General features: G+C 51.2%; 1 protein-coding gene across 1 annotated transcript; it reads left to right on the forward strand.

Moving 5' to 3' along the window:
- The first annotated feature begins 10,207 nt into the window (after positions 1-10,207).
- LOC128730272 (mucin-5AC) lies at positions 10,208-21,557 on the forward strand. Its single transcript, XM_053823309.1, has 6 exons — positions 10,208-10,511; positions 13,531-13,811; positions 14,781-15,106; positions 15,190-15,420; positions 15,752-18,261; positions 19,152-21,557. The coding sequence occupies exons 1-6, from the start codon at positions 10,208-10,210 to the stop codon at positions 20,453-20,455; spliced, it is 4,956 nt and encodes a 1,651-aa protein (XP_053679284.1). The 3' UTR covers positions 20,456-21,557.
- Positions 21,558-21,690: the final 133 nt, after the last annotated feature.

Here is a 21,690-nt window from a genome sequence, read left to right on the forward strand (position 1 = left end):
AATCACCAGAAATAAAACCCGCCAATCATCGAACCGAACCGTCTGGAAAGACCGTCAGTGCGATGAAGGGCGAGTTTTATGGGCTACTCTTCCGTTTTGCGCAGTATCTATTTCGAGTTTTTGCGAGTTTTTGCGTTTGCTCCTGCACTCCACCGAGCCTGTCCGAGGGCGGCACGTGGACACCGCGTCAGGAATCGAGATTGGTGACTACTTTCGCGACGAGTGACGAGTGCAAAACCCCAGCATATCAGTACATCCGCCTGCTCGGGAGGATGTTCGCGGCGGTTGCAGTGCTTTTTATTCGATTCGACGGTTCCAGGATCCGATCCTCGGGCTTGGTAGCGGCGAAGGCAGGTGGAAACAATCAGGTGGGAGGCTGTACCTGAGCGGAAGGACACTACGCGTGTCCTTTTGCTCGGGCCAACCTTCCACCAACCCGAGGATGGTGCTTCCCGACGTTTTCCTGACGCCACCCGCCACGGGATGCAACTTTCTCAACCGTCCTTTCGCATACCGATAGTTTACGAAGGCTAGAGCCGTCAGCGCCAGCGTGGCGTGTGCTTGTTACATTCATTGTTTTGCGTGGCTTACGAAGCTTGAAGCGAGTTTGTTTCGAAAGATCGAAAAGGAATGTGTTCTTCTTGCCCCTAGCCGGCACGAGGCTGAGCACGGGGGAGAAGAAGCTCACAAAGGTTATTAGAATGCGAGAAAACAAAAAAAAGGATAACAAACAAAACATTGATGAAATGACCCACCTATCTCTACACGAACAAAGTATTCAATGCAACAACAAATCGAGAGCATAAGAAGGAAGAAAAAAAAGACACAACTATTTTTGCACAGATAGTATTTACACGTTCAATCGATTCGGTTCCGTTTCGCTCCTTTTGATCTCACTAGACATACACACATCACACACCGATCACGGGCTACACACAATCACGATCCTCCCGCGGTGGGGGACCCAGACAAGTACACGTACACGCGTAGGGCGCACACAAACACGAGGCGACTAGTTTTGGAACCAAGCAACAACAAAAAAATTCCACATACAAACGGAAGCACTACATTAGTAAACCTCTTACGAAAGCAAAAGACCAATTCAATAATACAAATTCACAAGCGACCAGCGAGGAGCGAGAAATTAGCGTGGAAAGTGAGCGCGGTCGGGAAAACTTTCCATGTACTTTTTGGCGGACGTGCCAAAGCTTTGCGGAAAATGGGCACATTTTGGCGCAGGTGTGAGAGGGGGGATAAAAGTAAAAAAAACACAAAAGAAAAAAAACCTAGGGAAACAACTACCAGAACAAATTTATCTCAATACAATTGACTCACGATTATTTGCTGAACCAGCAATAAAAAAGGGACGTAGGGAAAAGAGTGGAATGCACGAACGCCTACGAAGGGCGTGGGGGCGTGTTTATCAGTTTTTCGAACGTTTCGTGTGTGTGCGTGTCTGTATGTGTACGTGTTTTCAGCACCCTTTCGGTCGCCCTTCGGACGGCGGCACGCCTAGAAGCAGGATAACAAATTTGATACAAAATGACTAAAGGAACAAAAAAAACTTTAACCAAATTTCTCGCGCAACACGTCGTAAGCGAAAGTAAGCGAAACGAACAGGCAAAGAAAAAAAAGTAAAACCTAAAACAAAGCAACCAAACAAAGAACAAACATGCGCACCGTTTGGAAACGAACACCGGAACCCTGGACCTCGTGGTCCTGATCGAGGACGCGAGATCCTCGCGGCCTGATACACCGTTAGGCGCCCTGGTGCACAGGACAAGACACACCACAGCCACACGAACACACGCAGAGCAGCACGGTAGTGATCAGAGTGTAGTATCATGAGCGCAGTAGATGTAACGCGAACCGAAGCGAACGGTAAACCGATTGGAGTAAGAGTTATATTCTCGTTAGCTGCGCGTTCGGTGCAGGAGTAGCAGTTTGCCGTTTGCAGCAGAGCACACGGCCGGCGGCAGACATATTCGTGGATAACAATAACGTAGATAGAAATCAATAATAGTGATGTAAACGTGGCGTGACACCCGGTGAGCGCTGGAGTGAGGACGAAAAAAAAACCCGTGGGTAGGAATCGTAGGAACCGGCGCTAAAACAAACGCGATAAACAAAGCAGAACAGGACGAGGTAGAGGAAATACAACCCACACATCCCCACGTACATTGACCCATGTCATGCTAATCATCATAAGTGTTACAGTACTGCATGTAGTAGCGAGCAAGAGGCCACACAGAGCGCAGACCCGCTGAGGTCCTACTGCTCCCGTGTTCCGGTTGCGAGTGTTTTACTCTTTGCTTCTCGTAAATCACGGCCTTTTCCCTGCTCCCCGTTGGCACACAAACGCACGCACACACACACACACCCACACTCTGGTTGTGGTCGTTTTTTGCGTGGATTTCGCTGCGTTTCCGTTGCAATTTGAATGCCCTTGCAACGACCATATGGTTGACAGGCGTTACGATGCCGTTACGAGTGCATTGCAGCGATTCAGGGGCAATGTCACTTTTTTACCGCCGGGATCAGCTGGGTGATGGTTACCTCATAGCAAATCGCGTTAAGAACAAGAACGTGTAATTGGATTAGCTGCAGCGATTGGGGCACATCTAACGCCACGTATTTCGAGCAGTAAAAGGTGTAAATTTCAAAACACCACAACCAAATCCGTCGCTACTTGGCGAACATTTAGGTTAGGAGCTGTTAATCGTTACCCAAAAACCACCAATTCAACGGTAACAATTTGGCTGTTTAAGGGCTAATTCGTTCTCTGACAACGCTTACCGCTTGTTAGTCAGCCAGGAACGTCTCCTAACTAACACACACACCACACCCAAGAGTGGGTGCCCTGCGTTTGTGTCTGCCAACCGGGAACACGGGGAGAATCGAAGGGCGAAAGGGGGCAGCTATATTTCAAGGTTAGACGTTAGCTTCACTCGCGCACGGTATCGAGGCACAAGTAGCTAGGGCTAGGGCGATATATGCAGCCACGCCAAATGAACCCGGTAGGTCGGTGGGTCGGTGCAAAAGGGCGCTCGTAGGCGAGTGCACCCTCCGCCGGAGCATGAAGAGGAAGAAAACAGCCAGACACAACTCCCTCCCAACCCCTGCAAAGCGACCATTTACTCACGCCCGCCCTCACACTTTTGGCCCATTTTAGCTTGCCTGCCCTTGCTTCCCTTGCGTTAGCCCTGGCGTGAGTAATCGTGAATTCAAAGTAGTTTCAGAGCCACCTAGTCTAGAGCACAGCAACGCCGAGTACGATACTTAAACCGCGCCGACGCGATCGCTTCCCGTTTTACTTTTTACGTTACGTTTAGCCAGCGCAAGTAGCTTCCCGGGCAGCCCGACGAAACGAGTCGACCCCAAGAAATACGAAAGCGCTGGATCCAGTGGGGTGGAAAGTCCCTTCATGGCGCGTTTAGGGCGCGTTGTCACCCTCCCGGAACATGTACATACATACGCCGCATCGTTGTATAGTTGTGCTTAAGTTTGGCTTATCGTAAACGAAGTAACAAACCGGAGCAAACCGCAGGTGGATGAAATCAGAACCATAAACCCCAAGGCGAGAAAGCATTAAGTGACGCATTAAGGACGCGCCGCGAGGAAATCAACCAATATTATATTATACAAGCCATCGGCAACATCCGGGGCAGTGGCTTGGAAAAGTGACGGGAAACGGAACGGAGAGAAGAAAAAAAAGGCAATCGTGATGCTGCAGGTGGGCGGCAAAGAAAGAAAAACGCCGGCCGGAAGGAAAAGGAAAAAAATCGTGCTTCATATTATAACATTGTCGTAGCAATTGTCAGGCCACCGAAGAGGGTTGGGCGTATTTATATATACACATGCATATACATATACATATACATATTCTTAGTTTATATTGAGTATTATATTGACACGCACGCGAGAGCACGGAAGCGCCAGGATCGGGCGCCGGGACAAAAGTTGAAGCAGCGGCGCGAATACGCGGTACATCCGGTGTTGCGAGGAAGAAAAAAAAACTGGAGAAAAAGATGAAGCAGAAATATCCCAATTTGCGAAAATGAACGCCGTTTGCGACGCGCCGAGTCTCGAGCACCGTTCGGCAATGGCAACCCCACCATATCATGCTCATACCCACCGAAACCAGGTCCTCTTGGGGCGTGTGCGTTGGGCCGTGGTGACCTTCCCGTAGGGCGTAAGGGACAACGTCACCTGGCCCTTGGGGCAGGGCCGCAGCTCAGCGCACAACTCGGAGGACAACTCAGCAAGAAGCAAGAAGAGGATGAAACAAAAAAAAACACAGAGAAGGAAATCACATTCGCCTTTGCCGAGGGTACAAAAGAAGACGAAGAAGCAAGAAAAACCACCCTCCCAAGACCACGGCTCAAGGTGGCGCTCCCTTTTGACCAGCGAGCAGTGATTTAACCACCCAGTGATGATGTGGCGTTGCATAATCTCCGCGTTTGTTTTCGCAACACTCTGCCCAACGCTCCCTCTACTATCTCCTTCTCTCTCTCACTCTCTCTCTCTCTCTCTGTTCCTCATTCTCTCTGTATGTCCCTCTGTCTTCTGCCCGTGTCTTTTGTGCTTCCCCACGCGGATCCCCGTCAACATCCTGGCGGTCACTTCACACTCACGTACCGCTTCCTTTGCTTTTTTTTTGTTGCTGCCCAAGGCTCCAGACCCCAGCCAGGCAGGCAGCAGCGAAATGTGATAAATTGTATTACAAAGGCACGTTTGATGACAAAGTATACACAAGAACAGGAGACGAAAAGCCACACGAAAGACCGCAGAAAAAGGCCACAATGCCGCCCATGTAAGGCGAATTCGAGTGCAACCGATGCAATCCCGGTTGTCGTGGCAGCGTTTATGGATTGCAGGAGTGATAAACTGCACACGGGACAGGTTAGACGTGACGCGAGACAGGAAGCGAGCCACTTGAGGGAGCCCAAGGAACCGGAAGGAAGCAGTTCAACGTCGGAACAAAATTGACGAACATGCGGGCACGAGTTTTTGAGGGGTTTCGGCCGAAACAATACCAATTGAATGTAACGGAAATGCATCGTGTACGATCGAACACGATGACGGCGATTCTGTGAGGGTTTCTCGAAACTTAACCGATGCCGCTTGGACCGCGGAAGGAAGAAAGGACACCAGCGCGTTGTGGGAGGAATATATTGAAAAAGGCAGAATGATGAATGGAGTGAGTGAGAGAGAGAGAGAGAGAGAGGAAAAGAAAGAAAGAGAGCAATAGAGAGCAGGAGCAAGATAGAGGGAACATGGGTAGGATCGAATAATTTCGTCAAACGTTCGCTTAAACCAGCTCCTTGAGATGGTCTTATCATACACACAGGACAGACACACACACACACACAGTTCACACACGCTCACTCACACCAAAAATTACACTGGAATGTGAAATCCTTATTCCCTCCGAAGTTGGTAACAAACAAAAAACCGAACCCTCCATTTGCAAAGACAGTAAAAAAAAGCCGTTGGAAATGCAGCGGAAGTCACTTCCGGGAGTGGCTCACCTGGCAGGATCCTTCCATCCGGGATCGGACCAACGCGGCCATCTTTTCTTTTGTTTTTTTTTATTAAACCGGTACTCGCCCAGTGAACAGCTCGGCCAACGGAAAACTCCCCAAAAACACTCTCAGACTGCTCAGTACAATCAATGGAACCGGGCTGACTTGCGGGCGTGAACGTGCGAGCGAAGGCGGGAAAGAAAACCCCTTTTTATGCCACGGAGGAGCACGCAATACAAACCCAAGAGGAAGAAGCGAACCGCAAAATTGGGGAAGTGAAACCGTTTTTATTTCGTTTGCTAGCACAAGGGAAGGTAAAGAAATGCAAAGCAAATGGCTGCTGGACCTTAGTGCGAGCGTAAACACCGCACGAAAGACAGCAGAATAAACGAAGAAAGCAGCAGCAGCAGCAGCAGGAAAGCAGAACACAAGAACACACGGTCTACCTAATGCCGCCCATCAGATTCCTATCATCATCAAATAATAATAATAATTACGAATAATAATAATACTCTACTCTACCCATTCCATTCCAAAGCATTCCAAGCAAGCGCAGGCATAGGCATCAGTCAAACGGACATAAAACACAACACCTCTCGTGCGAGTAGACACGGCGCAAGAAGAGCTAGGATAGAGACTAGGCCAGCCTAGAGAAGAACTCGGAACACCGGAAAGCATCATGTCGCGTTCTGTCGGTGGGCATTCTCGCCTTCTCGGGAACTTGTCGACGGCTTTACGCACAGTTTTTCCGGTCGTTTTTTTTTCACCCATTCCTTTGGTTCCATTTCCCACACACACACACACCTACACATGATGACTCACACACACACACAAACACACACACCCACACATAAACACATTCACACTTTGTAATGATGCGTATTTACAATATTTAGCTGAATAAACATGTTTGCTTGGTTGAAGCCTCCGGTGGTGATGGTCTTTTGATGGTCTTTGACGCAGGCAGACAGGAAGCGGGGCCCTTCGAAGGGCCCACCCGGATGTCCGGGGGCTGATGTGAATTATGATGACACGTACAGACAACAGGGAAAGAACCGAAAGTCAGACCATGTGAAAGAAAACCACCCGCCGGCTCAGCTGGTACAGGTACAAAGCGATGCCGCCGGGTTTCAGGATGGTGGGTTTTTCCCGCACCTTCGACGATTTTTCTCGCCAGTTTTTGTTGTTACATTTCTTCGTCACAAGCGGCCGTGTGTGTGTGTGGTCGTTCGTCCTTCGAACAGCCCCTAGAGCCGGTGGAAACGAGTGTCTTGACTGCGAAATTGGACACCTGAACCGGTAAGGATTCGTCTCTGTTCAAGGTCTTACGCCCGGTCTTCGAGTCACAGCCCATTCGGATTACCACCCAGCGTGCAGAGACTGTGCCAAAGGCTGTGCTGGCTGGTTCTGCTCGTACCCCGGTAGGTTTCGTCCTAAATCATCCCACGGCAACTACCGTCCATCGTGTGACCACCAAAGATTGGACCTCTTCGGAAGAAGCAATCAGCTTATCAGCATCCCTTTACGGTGGTGTTAAGGGTTGCGCTTTGCAACCCACCAAAAGGGGCATTGGGTGGCCGGGTAAAATAGACAAAAAGAAGCTACAAAAAAACCCTCCACAAGCGAAGACGATGGGCGAAAGAAAAAGGCAGGTCTAAAACCCGTAATCGCACCATTTAAAAGCATATCACAAGCGCCTTATCTGCTGCAGTGCCGCGTGCTCAGTGAAACCGATCCGATTTAGGTGGGCCACCCCATAGGGTGGTTTTGTTTGGCTTTATGCTCACGTTTTGAGCCGGGCGTGACAAAAAAAAAAGCCCACACTAATGCCCGCTCGAAGAAGGTAATTTTACAACCGCTCAAACCGACAACCCGGCCCCGATAAGCCCACGTTATCGGTGTTGGATGATGGTGTGTTTTCAAGATAAATGACCACGCACGATGCACGTCGTTTAGTGCGCGAGTTATTACGGGAACATCATGAGACGGGTTTTCGAACATTTCACGCCCTTTTGCCTTTGACGGAATGCAGCGCCAGTCGACCCCAGGCAAACTGATTTACAGGAAATTAAAATTAAGCAACCAACTTGCTGCTCCCGAGAAGCAGCAGACGACCTTCTAATCAATGTTGCTGGAACGTTTAGGTGTCTCTTTCTGGCGTCCAACATGCCGGCCGGCGACCTTTCCCTTTTTAGGGGGCGCGTTTTTCTGAAGACTGCTGCTTTAAATTACGCCCAACCCAATGGGGTCGGTGTGCGGGCCTAAGCATGCGGGCCCACGCGCCCCATTCCAATGCGACCGTTGAGGGCTTTCCTTTTCAATTTCCCGACCTGACCGCCAGCCCGGACCAACGCCCACCGTCGCGAGGCGGCCAGACGGCGCGACGTTCCTGTTCGTTTTTTTTCGCTTTTAGTTTGTTTCATTCTCGGTGAGCTTAGAAACGTTCAATGTAACGCTCGAAACGTCCACTGTACGGCTGGGAAACTTTGAAATACACGCATTCACGGGCCCTTGCTAACGGCTTCAGGTGGCGTTCGAATGCATCGCCGCAAAGGGGAACTCGTAAAACACGGTCGTAATTACGTCCGGTGGGGGACTCGGCGGGATTGTACGAGCCCTTCAGAGCCCTCCAGAAGCCTTGCACCGTCCCTCTGCCGTGCAGTGGCCCTATATGCCGCAGGCCCTTAGCGACGGCTTTGACCTGCCCTTGCGCATGAATGAACGAGAAAGCGCCGCGGTGTCCGTCGCCGCTGGTCAAGTGGTTGCTGTTGGAGGGAAAGGCGCACACATACACACGCGCCCATGCCCGCCGTAGACGTGTGCATGTTCAGTACTCTGTGCGATCGTGTAGTGCGTGGGTTGAAGCCCTCTACAACCCCCCAAAAGTCGCACCCTCGAAAGAAAGAGAGAAAGAGAGAGTGCTGAAGGCTCGCGTAGCATTATGCTGGCTTCGGTGTGTCGTGACACTCTGCTTGGTACCGAGTGTCAAAGTGGCGTCAAAAAACCGGGTCCGCCCATCGCCACCCACCCACCCTTTCCCTCGCAAACCACCCCCATCGGGTTTTCCTTTAGCGCAGGCAAACCCGGTAAGCCGCTGGGCAAATGTAACGGCACGTACGATTCCAGCATAAGCGCGTATGTGTGGGTAAGCAACCATCGAAACCACCGGCACCAACACTAGCACATCCCAGGGGTTGCATGTGCAACCATCTGCCACGGTTAGGTCGTCCATTGATGGCCGGAAATGCACCTAAAGGACCGTTACAGGATCTTCCGATGTCCTGCAACCGGAAAAACACCGGTCAAGCTATACAACACCACTGGCTCACCGGAAGAGCATGGTAGGAAAAGCATGCGATCCTCTGTGGAGTTTCACCTACACAGAGGCGCGATCATTCGCGATCGTCAAGACGCGATCACGTTGTCTCGCTTGCACGGTGGAATGCCAAGGTGCGTACCGGGCTGCTTGTGGTTGTATTCGTACTGGAGAGAGAGAGAGAGAGAGAGAGAGAGAGAGAGAAGGCCGTGCATGGCAGCGTGTGTGTGTGTGTGCGTAAACTCACCCCTAAAAAAGTGATTCGCTCTCTTCGTTTGCTCGCGTTTCGCTCTCACGGTTTGAGTGGAAATCAATGTTTAATTATTGGGTTTTTTTTACTCAACGACTGCTGAACTATGGTACTGCAGCTTTGTTTGACCACCAAGCGGGTTTTTGTGGTTCCGAAAAATGGTCTTTATGCTGATTTTTCTTCCTCATTAGGACATTGTTCTCTAGGGCGGATTTTCCCGCACAGAAGAGCCAGCTGACATGCATAATTCGTGGTTGAAAACCTAGCTTGATGGGACCATTTCACCGATGCTAACCGTTCAAAAGGTGCACCTTCGAGCGACAGAACCATACCATTAATCATTCGACATCTTCCCAAACAACTCCACAGTGCGTAAGGCGCGCATCCATGCCTACTGTGCCGAAGGCGCGTCCACGCGAGAGTGAGAGAAGAAAAAACAACCCTTATGCTGAGAGCGCATGCCACCGCTGCCGCCGCGAGCCGTGCCGTATGCTCACACGGTTTCGACCCTTCCCGGTTCAGTAGTTTCCCAGCACACAGCAGCGAACACAGCAGCAGCAGCAGCAGCAGCAGTTGGGCTGCGTCGCGTTGCTCAACACGACAATTCGGCTTAGCTTGCGCGTAGCATGCACTTCCGGCGGCCTTTCGTCAGTTCGGTCGGCTAAGCCTCAAACCCCCGTCGGGGTTGCCGGTTTTTCCAAGCACATCACCCCCCCCCATCACCAGCAAGGGTGGCGATTTTCCGCGGTCTGTGACCGCATTCCGATGTGCCGTCAAGCGACGGGTGCCAGTGTTGGTTGCGTACGATTGTGCCCTGCGAAAAGTGCCTAGTGTGTGCGCGGGTTGATTCGCGAGGAAAAACCAATCGAATCGTGAAAAAGCTCACCCACCCGTGTTCAGTTTGGAAAAGCCAACTGCCTCTTCGTTGTGGCTTTGTGTGTGAGGTTTTTTTTGTGCGTCGCTTGTGCGATCGAGTGCACCTGTGTGAGAGTGGACGTGTACGCTCGTACGCGTGTGTGCGCGTGTGTGTAGGCATTGTTTTAACGGTGAGGGCCACCCAGGTGAGGGAAAAACCCTCCCCCAAAAACCCGCCAGGGGTGCCCAACATGAGGCAAGATGCCGTTCGTGAAGCGTATCGTCACTCCACGGTACATCGCCCGTTCGTCGAAGTTGGCCCTACAGCCCTATGCGGCCGCCCCGGTCGTACCCGTGGCCGACAATGAGCTGGAGGCGTTGACCAACGTCACCCTCAGCAACGCCCTACGCCAGCTCGCCTCACTCGTCTCGATCTCGAACCAGATCTTCACCGAGCTGCATCAGGAGTTGGCCAGCGTGAATGAACGATCCGTCGGTATCAAGCGGCGCATCGACCGGCTGTCGGAACGCGTGGATAAGTTCGAACCGAAGCAGGTCACCGTCCGTAAGTACACACCGGGGTTCGATCTCCAATCTCCCAAATCCCAATCCCAAAAAAAACCCCACCATTCACGCCGAGGGGTTGCGATCGAAACAAACCAGAACCCTGAAAGGGATGTTTTAGCGGCCCTGGTCGGTCTGGCGGCTTTGGCGGCTCTGGCGTTTCGGGATGTCTGCATTTCCACGCGTACACACACAGTCGTGCGCGCGCGTGCAATGGCTAACCCACCCCTGTTGGAAGCCATATCGGGAAATGGGAGGCCTCGAGGCCTGCGAGATTACGTGACGCAATGGCGGCTCCAGTCCTGGAAACGGCTGTCGGTAGCTGTTGCTTTTAGTTTTTCTTTAGCTTCTTCTTCTTCTTCTCGCCCCTTCGAGCTGCCCTTTTAGCTGCCGAATGCAGCTGCCACCAGCGCATCTTCACGCCCGCGGTAAGTGCTGCTGCCGTGGCCCAGTTGTCACCGAAGGGTCGCTTTTCCCGCGGGATGCTGCGGCCCGTTTTACGTCCAAAATCGGAACTCGTCGCGACGGCTCGATGCCCTTTTGCGAGAGTGGCGTCGGCCCTTCGTGTGTGCGCTCGTGTGACTGCCGGGATCCCGTTTGGAATGTCGTCTTGTGAAGGGCGAGGAAACTGCCAAGGGATGCTGCAGAGAGCTGCGCAACAACTCGTTTGGCTTTCCACGGTGCTCGCGCGTGTGTGTGTGTGTGTTTGTCGCATACCACCGCAAACACGATCGATGTCGATCTGTACGTTCACACTGGCCGGCTGAAAAGGTGTGCGAGCACACATACAAAGGTACATTGGTGTGACGCCACCAAAAACACGCGTGCTTCTCGCGCAAACCCGTCCATCATCCGGAGTCGGCATTAAATCGCTGCCCTCGCTGGTGGCAGGGCTGTCAAAGCAAGGTGTCTGGGGGTGGGAAAACGCCGAGGGGATGAAACAGAGCAATTATTATGTGCCGTGGTCTGCTGATGGGGTCAGTAGTTGTGGCGTTTGGGGAAGCGATCATCGAGCGCTGGATGGAGCGATGACTACTCGAATGTAATGAGTGGGTTCGGGCTTGGTGATCAGAAAATCAAATTAGACACCAGCCGATAATTGGCTCACAAATTTGAAACACTGGTAGCCTGATGGAGACATGGAAGAAGTTCACCAAATAGATGGATCGCAATTGGAGAGCGCAATTGTAGATGGGTTTGATTGAGCAAATGAGCTTCTGGACCGTATTTTGCTCTGTAAGGCAACCGGTTTTCCGAGAGATTTGAAGCAGCAAAAGCAGAGTAGAGAGCTATATTACAAATAGGTTTAAAACACTTTAAATGAAACTCTTTTCTTTCACCACATTTGCATTAAAAGATTAGTTGGTGTTGCTTAACATGTTGATTGCCATATAAAGGATAATATCTTTTCAATATATCTTACATCCCAACGATCATGAGTTAAAGCGCTTTGATCTCTGAATGTATAAAAAATACAATACCTTTCAGTAGACTGCAAAATTTTGGCCCTGACCTAACTCCGCTGTGTTAGGTATTCACAATTTCGTAGACCACTTCTGAATGAACTCAAAGAGAAAGTCTCAAAAAGGTTGCAGCACAAGACTGGTCTTGCTTTATCATACAAAAATGACTCTGTCTTTCAAAGATTACACAACATCTCTTTTAAAGTCAAGGCTTCTCGAGCTTAAACAATGTTTTAAACATGATCACACAAAAGACTTAGACTTCCTGCCTAAGCTAACCAACGAAAGGCAACCATTTCCGTCTGCTCTGGAGCGAGAATGCTGCCTTCGACGCCCCTGAGTTTATCTCTCAAATGGAAGTGGTTCTTCCCTCCTCTTCCCTGCTACGATCGTGTCCCGCCAGACCCTTCTTCGACGCGCCCTTCACTCATCCCTAGCCCACCAACCGGATGGTGGAAGGTTCTCATGCGCTCACGACTCATTTCATCTGCCCATAGCAACCCCATAGCAACCATTTGCAACCATCGCAGCCAGCCAAGCCAACCCGACAGCAGCCCACTAGGGCCAGAGCCCTTCCCGGGCGGGACTTGACAGATGGTCTCGTTGCGCTGCGCAGCTTAGCCCATTCGAGCGTCTTCTTTGCGCGTTCTTGCCCTTTTGCTGTTCGCCGAACCCGGGGCCGGGTTTTTAGGTCGAAACGAAACCATCCGCTTGTTATTTAAATCGAGAGCACAACATGGCCCTGGCCTCCTGCCACCTCACCTCATCGCTTTCGGGAGCGCCACATGAAGCGGCCATTATTTCGGTTTGAATGCTCAGGACTTCCGCCGCGGTGCTGAATGCGTGGCACATGCACACAAATACACATCGTCGACGAGGTCGTTAAGGTACGCGGAGATTCCGGAATGTGTCACAGGAGGGCACTGCTTTCGATCTCGCTCTCTCTCTCTTTCGCTCTGGCACACAGCTGCTGTCCCTTGCATCCTTCGACGAGAGGAGAAATTAAATCGGACTTTGCCATTTTCCGTTTACCGTGAGACAACAATGGCATCAAGAAGCGTTTCTTGGACCGATGCACCATTGCCCATCCTTGGTGCAGTCGATCAAGCGCTTTAGCAGCGAAAGTCAACGGCTCTGCATTTCCCGACACCCGACACCCGATACGTGCGATTTTCCGACCAACACCCTCGTACGCATCTAATCAATTGCGGGTTTCGGAGGGACTGGTTTGTGTGTCAAGGGGTTTTACCGCGTGCGGTCGATGTTGAGCGGCCTCGGCATTAATTATCAGCGTGCCGTAAAACAATCCGCTTAGTGCGTAAAGGCACGACTCGGGTGGCCCTACAGTGACGGCAAATTAACATCGCCACAAGCGAGTTTCTCGGTTTCAGGCATGCGTTACATGCGGGAAAACCTCACCCTACCCTGTGGGAGGATATATCATTTGTCGCCAGGGTCTACAGCTCTCTCAAACACCCACCCATACGTACTGGTCTTGCCGCTTCGATTGCTTCGACACTAGGATTAATTTCCCGCTTTCCGTTTCCATTCCAACAGCCGAGAGCGATCTCGACACGTTCGTGCAGATCAAGAGCCACTATCAGACGCAGTACCATGTGGACACGGCACTGTTCACGGTGGCTACCCGGTCCGAGACGGTGCAGGAGCTGTATGAAGCGGCCGCCAAGACGCCGGTCGCGACCATCGCCGAGATGGACCGGATTATGGGCAACATCGCTGGCCACAGTTCGGACGCGTTCATCTGCACGCCGGTATTGAGTCGCCAACGCCGTACTGCCCGGGCCAACAACGTGGACATGGACATCGAAGTCAGTCTGGTAGGTATCGCGTTACGGTCGGTGTTACACCGGTGAAGGTGGGCTTCATTAGAGTGGTCGGTTAATCAAACGGAGCCGCCATTTTGCCGGCCTCGAAAAATGCCTTCGAGCTTCGAGTTCCTTCTCTGGCTTCGATTGCTGCTATTTTCTGCTCGGTTCTTGTCCGGTCCGTCGCCTTCGAAACCTGATAGTAGCGCTCTTGGAGAACACCTGGAAGAGGTGCTGCTCCCATTCGCGGTTCAAAATGGGTCCAATCTAATCTGGATCGTGTGTCACTGATTGATGTAGTGTGTTCTTTGCGGTCACTCGCGATCAGTGGGCCGTTATCGATAAGCAAACACCGTGGCGGACCAAGTGCAAAGCAAACAGTGCCATTGTGTGGTGTTTAATTTGCTGTTGACAAATGTGTGTTCCCCACCGGTTTGTTTCCTTCTTTCAGCTATAAAAAAGGGCAACTTTTAATTCGTTACTAAATTAAACACAGACACACACACGTGACGGTTTACACAATGAGATTAGTTTATTTATGTGCGGCGTAATAGCATGTTTTAATCAGTTTATTTTTACTTTTTTTCATTATCATGCGGTTGAATTGAAAACAATGAAATTAATATTACAATTGATAATGCGATTTATTTCATGGCTCACAGATGCTATTAAAACAACGACAAGCCAAACTTTATAGACATACCATCATTGTCGGTCTCACTTAATGTTTCACATCGCTTAATTTGTGTTTCACTAAGACTGTGTATCTTTAACTATCAGATTTACTTTTGAATTTTTAATGTTCTTTTTCAACACTAAATTGTGTACCACAAGATAATGATCTATTTATTTGAAAACAAAGGCTTTTCGGTAACATTTGTAGACCTTATCCTTCTATACATAGACAGCAAAGAAACAACTCTTGCACTGGTCTCAAAAATGGTATCATTTTCTAACCCCACGTTTTGTGTCCTTCCCCAGCCAACGGCCGTGCAGGATCTTCGCAAATGGACCTCTTCAGAAGCGATCGGTGACGTCACGACCGGAGTTGCGTGCTCCGTGAAGATCACACCCAACCTCGCGAACAACTCCGTCCCCCAGAATGTCAGCGAACCGGAAATAATCACCACCCCATCCGATCTAACGGACGCGCCTGCCACGACCTCCAACACGCTCCACGAAACCGACCTTGACGCCATCACGACTCTGCCAGAACCCATGGCAACCGTCAGTAGTAGTAGTGGAGACGATCGAGTCGACCATCAGCTGCCTTCACCGGTCGAACAGTGCCGAATCCTGGCGTCCAAGTACGTCCCACCATCGCGAAAGTTTCACACCAGATCAACAGGATTAACTTCCGGTTTTACTTCTCCAAAACTAACTACCACAGGTTCCCGGCGGAAACGATCAAAATCGACACATCCGGGCGGGCGTTCGATCGGATGTCCTCCATGCGGAAGTCCCTCATGTGCTACACAGCGACGCGTCCCAAAAAGGACGACGGAAAACCGGAAGAAGACACGGTTCGCAGGCGATCGCGGTTACGACGACCTCGAGGGAAGCGACGCAATACGATCGCAGGAACGGACCAGCGAGAAATCGCCGAGGTCATCAACAAGGGGTACGTATGGGCAGCTATCCTACCGAAATGGTCCACCTGGGCACGATCAGGGAACGACATCATCACGCTTCTCGTCATCTCCTCCATCGGGGTGTGCTAGAAGAGCGCTGCGAAAAGAGCTTCATGTCTGTTACTGAACCACGTTTGTGTGTGTGGCGTAGATGTGTTGTGTCTTTTATTTTTTTGTTACGTGTTGCCTGCTAACACACGCCAGTCGAGCCCTCCTAACATGGCCGACCTTGGCGCAGCTTTGGTGACCTTCAATTACCCTCCGGCACGGTCAGGCCGGAGCTCCAACAAAGTTCTAACACGATTCGGTTCTCTCTTGCAGGGAGCCCGAGAACGCGGCCACGGATGAACATCCGGTGTGTGACTTCGGTGAGCTGATGCCAGCCCTACGCAGCAAATCGGGCGATCTGCTGCGCAAGGAGCCATCCTTCTCGGCAGAGTGGGCCAAGAGCTTCAACAAGATGTCGCACTTCAACTCGCTCAAGCAGTGGGGCATCAATCGGTTGCGCATGATAAACCGCGAGTCGGTGAGCCACCGCGACAAGGATCAGGACATTGACGACTTCAATATCCACGATGCCACCGTCGGGCGGCAGTTGGTCACTGGCGGTGGCCGCCGGCGAGGTTCCGACCGCGAGAAGCGCCTTTCGCACGATCGAAAGCCGTCTTACTCGTCCTCGGAGCGTAGCTCGTCCGGTGTCCTTGGCGGGGCGTACCTGCCAGCCTCGATCAACCCGGTGAAACTACGCGAAACCTCCACGATCCGGCGTCAGCGAAGGACCGCTCTTGGCAGCCGTGATGAGCCACATTCGTCGAGCGGAAACTGGAGCGCGAGCTCGGAGTCTGGCAGGACGTCGATCGGAAGTGAGATTACGACTTCGAACACACACCCGAAGTCGAGTGCCTCTAGCACGTCTCTGAACCACAGCAACCCGGTCAGCTCGAGTGCACCACCCAGCTCAATCGTAAGCCGACGGCGATTCTTTAACACCTCCGCTTCCAGCAGCGTAACCAGCGAGGGTACCATCACACCTGACTTGCAGACGTTTGACGGACATGATGAAGGTGGCGAGACGAGCTCGGTATACTCGTGTGACACCGAGGGCTACTACACGTCCTTCCACGTCGATTCGGGCCTCAAAACACTCAAGGAAGAGGACCCGGTGACGCCACTTCAGTCAACGACGGCCCTTTCCAGTATTACGTCGTTCTCGAGCTCAGGCAATACGACAGTGGTCTCACAGGACGCGGACTACGACGCCTACGGGAAAGGCTCGACCTCAACGACGACCAGCTCGGCAGGGACGATCTGTACGGTGTTGGCTGAAGCTCCTGCTGGGTCTCTTCCCAAGATCCCAGAGCGTAAAAGCTCGCTGACGAAACTGAATCGAAGCAACAGCACGGCCAGTAACGGTACGCTCGAACGGAGCTATTCCAGCAGTACGCTGGGTAGCACACTCGACAGTACCGGTACGATAAAGCGCAATGGTGTGCTCATCCAGAAGGAGGTGTTGCGTGTGTTGCGACAGGAGAACAACAACCGACTCGATGTGGCTGATGGCAATGTATCTAAATCCTCAACGACACCGACAACGACGGTGGATCCGGAGCATTCGGAGTCCTCAGATGTGGAGTGTGTGGAGCGTACCGAACGGTTGAAGGTGAAGACGACCATCAACACCAGTCGCATCCCGTCGATGTGCATCATCACACCGACCAACAGTGATGACGAGCAGCCATCGCAGGAGCAGCAGGATTCGATGAAATCGCAGGACCGGACGACCACCAAGAGTCGAGGACTATTGTCGACGTCAGGATCGTTTGAGCTTAAAAAGCCCAAGGACATTCGGAAGCACGCACTGTTGCCACTCAACAGCGTGTTCGACCGAATCAAAGGCGCTCTGCCACATCTTAAGAAGTCTCCCACGAAGGAGTCAGATGGCACAGTCCCTCTACCAACGGACACATCGAAACAGGTAGAAGGCGCCGGTGACGGCGAGTACGTAGAGATTTCGAAGGGCCGTAAGACACCCAACGAGCTGACAGTTCGTCGTAACCTAGCAACGGTTTTGTCTGGCAACCTGAACGAGGAAACTGAGTACGTCTCGCTGAACGAACTGCCATGTAACATCAAATGTGATGGCACCACCGGTGGTCCTGCCAGCTTCCTAGCAATGGACGTCGAGTCTGGTGCTGTCACTGACCCTGTGCAAAATGGCGCCAGTAGCCCTTCGGTGAGTTCGACGACGACGACGACGGTGACGCCGGGAGGGACGCGGTACGCTGCGCTGAAGGGTGCTGCGCGTGTGATGCTGGATGCGAACGGGCGGGCAATTTTCTCATCTGACAGCTTGAAACGACGGAAAGGAGCCCACACGACGTTCGCGCCTGGCCCATGCGTAAAGGATGTGACGTCGCGCGAGGCGCCATGTAAACAATCGCCGCTCGGGTCACGACAGTACGCGGGTGGCGTTGGTGGCGGTGGCACGGTGAACAGTGACGTAGTGGCACAATTTCCCGTGGTGCGTCAGCTGAAGCGACCGCTCGTTTCGACGCGTTACGGTGCGACCCGAGTTGGTCCTTCTCCGGTCGGAGGTGGTGGCGTTGTTGGGCAGGAACCACCGAAAAAGGCGCTCGTCGCAACCATTCTCCCGAACAGTGCCAAACAGTGCCAACAATCGGTTCCCAGGATGCACTCCTTCACGCCGTACCGTGGTGCTATGACCGAAAGTGCGCCATTTTGTGCTGGCACCACTCAGCAGCAGACGATGGCCTATCAAGCGGCAGGTGCTGTGCCTGCGGCAGGATATCCTGCAAAACCGTATCCTGAAGGTAAGCTGAGCGAGCGCTCTTGCGTGTGCACGAATCCTCTGCACAGCCCGTAGCTATACTTCTGCACCACCTGGTAGTGTGGGGATGTAGAACGCGCAAAAAAAAAACACGCGCAGAATCGCCATTTTTTTATGCTTCTCTATGTACGCTTGTGTTTTTTTTGCACCGTTTGACGTTCATGCTTTGCGTGCTACGTGTGACCACTAACAATACTTTACGCAAACTGCTGTACATAATGAAGCGTTGTAGTGCTTTAAAACTCATTTTAAAATGCACTTGTCCTTTACGATTTACTGCGCATTTCGGGGATCCAAAGCCGCCCTTCACGACGCAGTTCGAACTGCATTTCATTGACACTAGCTTTATGGTTATACTCGGAACTAAGGTACAAATGCGCTCCTTCCGGGAGGGTTACGAAGGCCAGGCGGTGCTATTTCTCGTGCTAAGCTTCTATTTTGCTCTATTTTTTTTAAATAAACCTCGGTTAAAACATACCCGTGTTTGTGTTTCGAAGTTATTAACACGCTCATCTTGCGTATCTAATTGGATGTCCTTATGGTTTTAATATCGCTTTTTTGTGTATGTTGTCTCAATTTAACTTTGTATTAAGTTGCACATGTTCGTATTTCGCACCAACGGTTGTATATTTTTCTAGTTTGGTTAAACAATTAGTCAAATAGGTTTATGGCAGGCTGCAGGTACATTTCTATGGCAACAATGCTTCTTAAATTTGCTCACGCGTTTCATCCACTCATCCATTGCAATAATGCACACTCACAAACACACCCACATCAGCACTGCACTCCGGGGATGGTATCCTACCGCACACAGAACACAGGCAGCGTGCTACCCTAAATAACCCGGCCCTGAATCTACCGCTTCCGTTGCAGGTGCACACTCACTGGACCGTTCTAGCGTTAGGAACTGGTACCCGGACAAGCTCACTGTTGAGCGGAACACCTGCGGAACGTTGCCTACCCGTGGGGACTTTGCACGTACGTACCGAACCGGTGCTGACTACGAGCCACCGAAGGCTCTGATGACGGGAAACTTCTCGAGCCCGTCTGCAAGCCCGGTTGTACCTGTCACACCAGACCCCAACAGTCTGTACGCGATCCCGAACAAACCGAAACCCCTGACGGTCGGACGGAGTGTCCTGCCAAGGCCAACGGATCGCAGCCTACGCACTATCCTGGCCGAGCAGAGCGAACTGTCACCGATCCGGCCATGCCAAACGAATCCCTTCAGGACGTCAACCCCATCGAAGGCTGACGAGGACGCACCGGTGCTGTTGGGTGGTGTCCATCACCCATCCCACAGGCTGCTGAACAGCTCCACCTCCGTGAGGTCCTTGGGCAGCTCGCCAGTGCACTCGGGCAGATCAACTCCACGTGAGATGCTTGAACCGCAGACACCTCGTGGGCGGCATAGCTGGGCATCGAATAGTGTAGAAATTCCGAAGACCTGCTCGGACCGGCTGGGGACACCCAAGACGAGCCTAATGGACTTCAAAAAGCTGCTACTGGCACACGGCACTAAATCGCACGCCAGCCCAGGCTCGAAGTTGTCCGCAGTTGAGCTGCTGAAGAAAAGCAAGGAGACGGCCAACAACCCTCGTCCTAAAGATGGCCAACCTGTTGGTTCTCCTGGCATGGCGATCCTGGACATGTCGGCGTCACCCAAGATGTACAGCTTCCGGCGGATGGCCCAGCAGGGTGGGTATGGTGGCTCGCCGACGAAGACTGGTAGTGGCAAGGGTTCGGTGGCACGATCTAACTGGCGGTACAACAATATGCGTACTGGCGTCATCTCAACGGCCATTCCGGAGGCAAACAGTGAAGAGGACATCTTGCCAGTGGACCGGAATTCGAGTGTCGAAGCGCATCATTCCGTTAAAGGGAGCCCACGAGCTGTGCGCGAGGACGACGTGGTGGAGAAAAGTTGTAGTTTTAAGGAGAACATCTTCCTCAAGGAGGACGAGAACAATTTCATGCGTGGGGAAGTGCCACGGTTAGCGAAAACGTTGGCCGGATTTTCCACCAGCGACGGATCACGGGCCAGTGGCCGGCTGGTGAAAGATATGGCCGCCAAGCTGATGTCACGGGACCAAGAGGCCGGAGAGGTCATCTCAACTGACCTGCAGATGGCTTCGAAACAAGCTGCAGCAGCGGCGGCCCTTGAGACAGCACTTTAGGCCCGTCCATAGAGCATTTTCCTAAGAGTGTTCAATCCTTTGACCAATAATTGGTGGAGGACATCGTACATGCTGCGGGAAAAAAACGCACCCCAGCAGTCGCTTTCTCTTTAGCTTCTCTCATCGAGCCTGCCTGAACACCGTTCGCCCTTCGGAGCAGTGCGGTGTAGAATAGGTGTATCTTTTTTTTTTACGCGCGCGTTTGGGTCGTGTTGTATTTATCTTTATTTATTCTAATTTATTTCACGTTTTTGTTCGTCTGTTGTTTAGGTATTTATATTTTAAAGCAAATTTTGGCAGCTTCTCTCGCGTGGGCTCTTGCAAATTCGATTTCTTTTATATGTTGACGTTACTCGGCCCACCATTTACGCTTAGACGACTGATTTTTTGCTCTATCGCTCAAGTGATTCTTTCAAGAGATTTGCAAATCCTGATAGAATCCTGAAAGTTCCATTTCATCCCGCGAATGAGAGCACCCGTGACGAATACTTGCGCAATGATTTCGATAGTTTGTTAAGCCAAAATTGTCATAAGAATAAAATATGCTCGATTCGTGAGCAAGGGCAAGGATATAGCATGCTGGCTTGCTACGATCCCAGTGCCAACCCAGACCCGTAGAAAATGTAACGAAACTCCCACGTGATAGGAGACAAAATTCAAAACAAAAACAACATTATTTCGAATCGCTTGTGGTGTTGTCCAAAATCAAGTATTATCAAAAGAGGCGCCCAAATTGCTGAAATTAGACATATTCGATATAGTTTCATATCAAGGCTATAGCGTTTAAGGCTTATCGTATGCATTTACATTCTCCTTCTTATTAGGTTTGGTTTCGCCGAATGTGTAGCGACTTTCGAACGCTAAGCTGTGTTGCGAACGGTTGATGAATGAGAATCGTCCTGACTATTGTTGCATTATTGAATGAGACATATTTAAACGAAGCAATTAAAATAAAGCATATACATATTTAGCAATTAAGCCATACCTGAATCTTTACAATACGATGTATTTGTATTGTGTTGTAAACTTAAGCGTTTAATATCTATCATATCCACATCTATTCCTCCGCTTGTACCTTAAATGCTTTGTTTAGTTTGATGACCTACGGTTAACGGCTGTACCCTTGTCATGAAAATTGTTGAACAATTTACAGTTTGGTAAACTACACGCGAAAAAATGAGAAATTGCTCCAGCGTGTAACTGCTAAATGAGCTTATATATATTTCTCCTGCACC

Source organism: Anopheles nili, chromosome 2 (assembly GCF_943737925.1).
Source record: "Anopheles nili chromosome 2, idAnoNiliSN_F5_01, whole genome shotgun sequence".
Classification (NCBI taxonomy): domain Eukaryota; kingdom Metazoa; phylum Arthropoda; class Insecta; order Diptera; family Culicidae; genus Anopheles; species Anopheles nili.

What these genes read in the sequence shown, in the direction of transcription:
- LOC128730272 (XM_053823309.1), top strand. Translation starts at nt 10,208, where the DNA reads ATGCCGTTCGTGAAGCGTATCGTCACTCCACGGTACATCGCCCGTTCG. An exon ending in TGCCGAATCCTGGCGTCCAA is followed by an intron (nt 15,107 to 15,189) that starts GTACGTCCCACC and finishes TAACTACCACAG; the next exon opens with GTTCCCGGCGGAAACGATCA. An exon ending in GCCGAGGTCATCAACAAGGG is followed by an intron (nt 15,421 to 15,751) that starts GTACGTATGGGC and finishes TCTCTCTTGCAG; the next exon opens with GGAGCCCGAGAACGCGGCCA.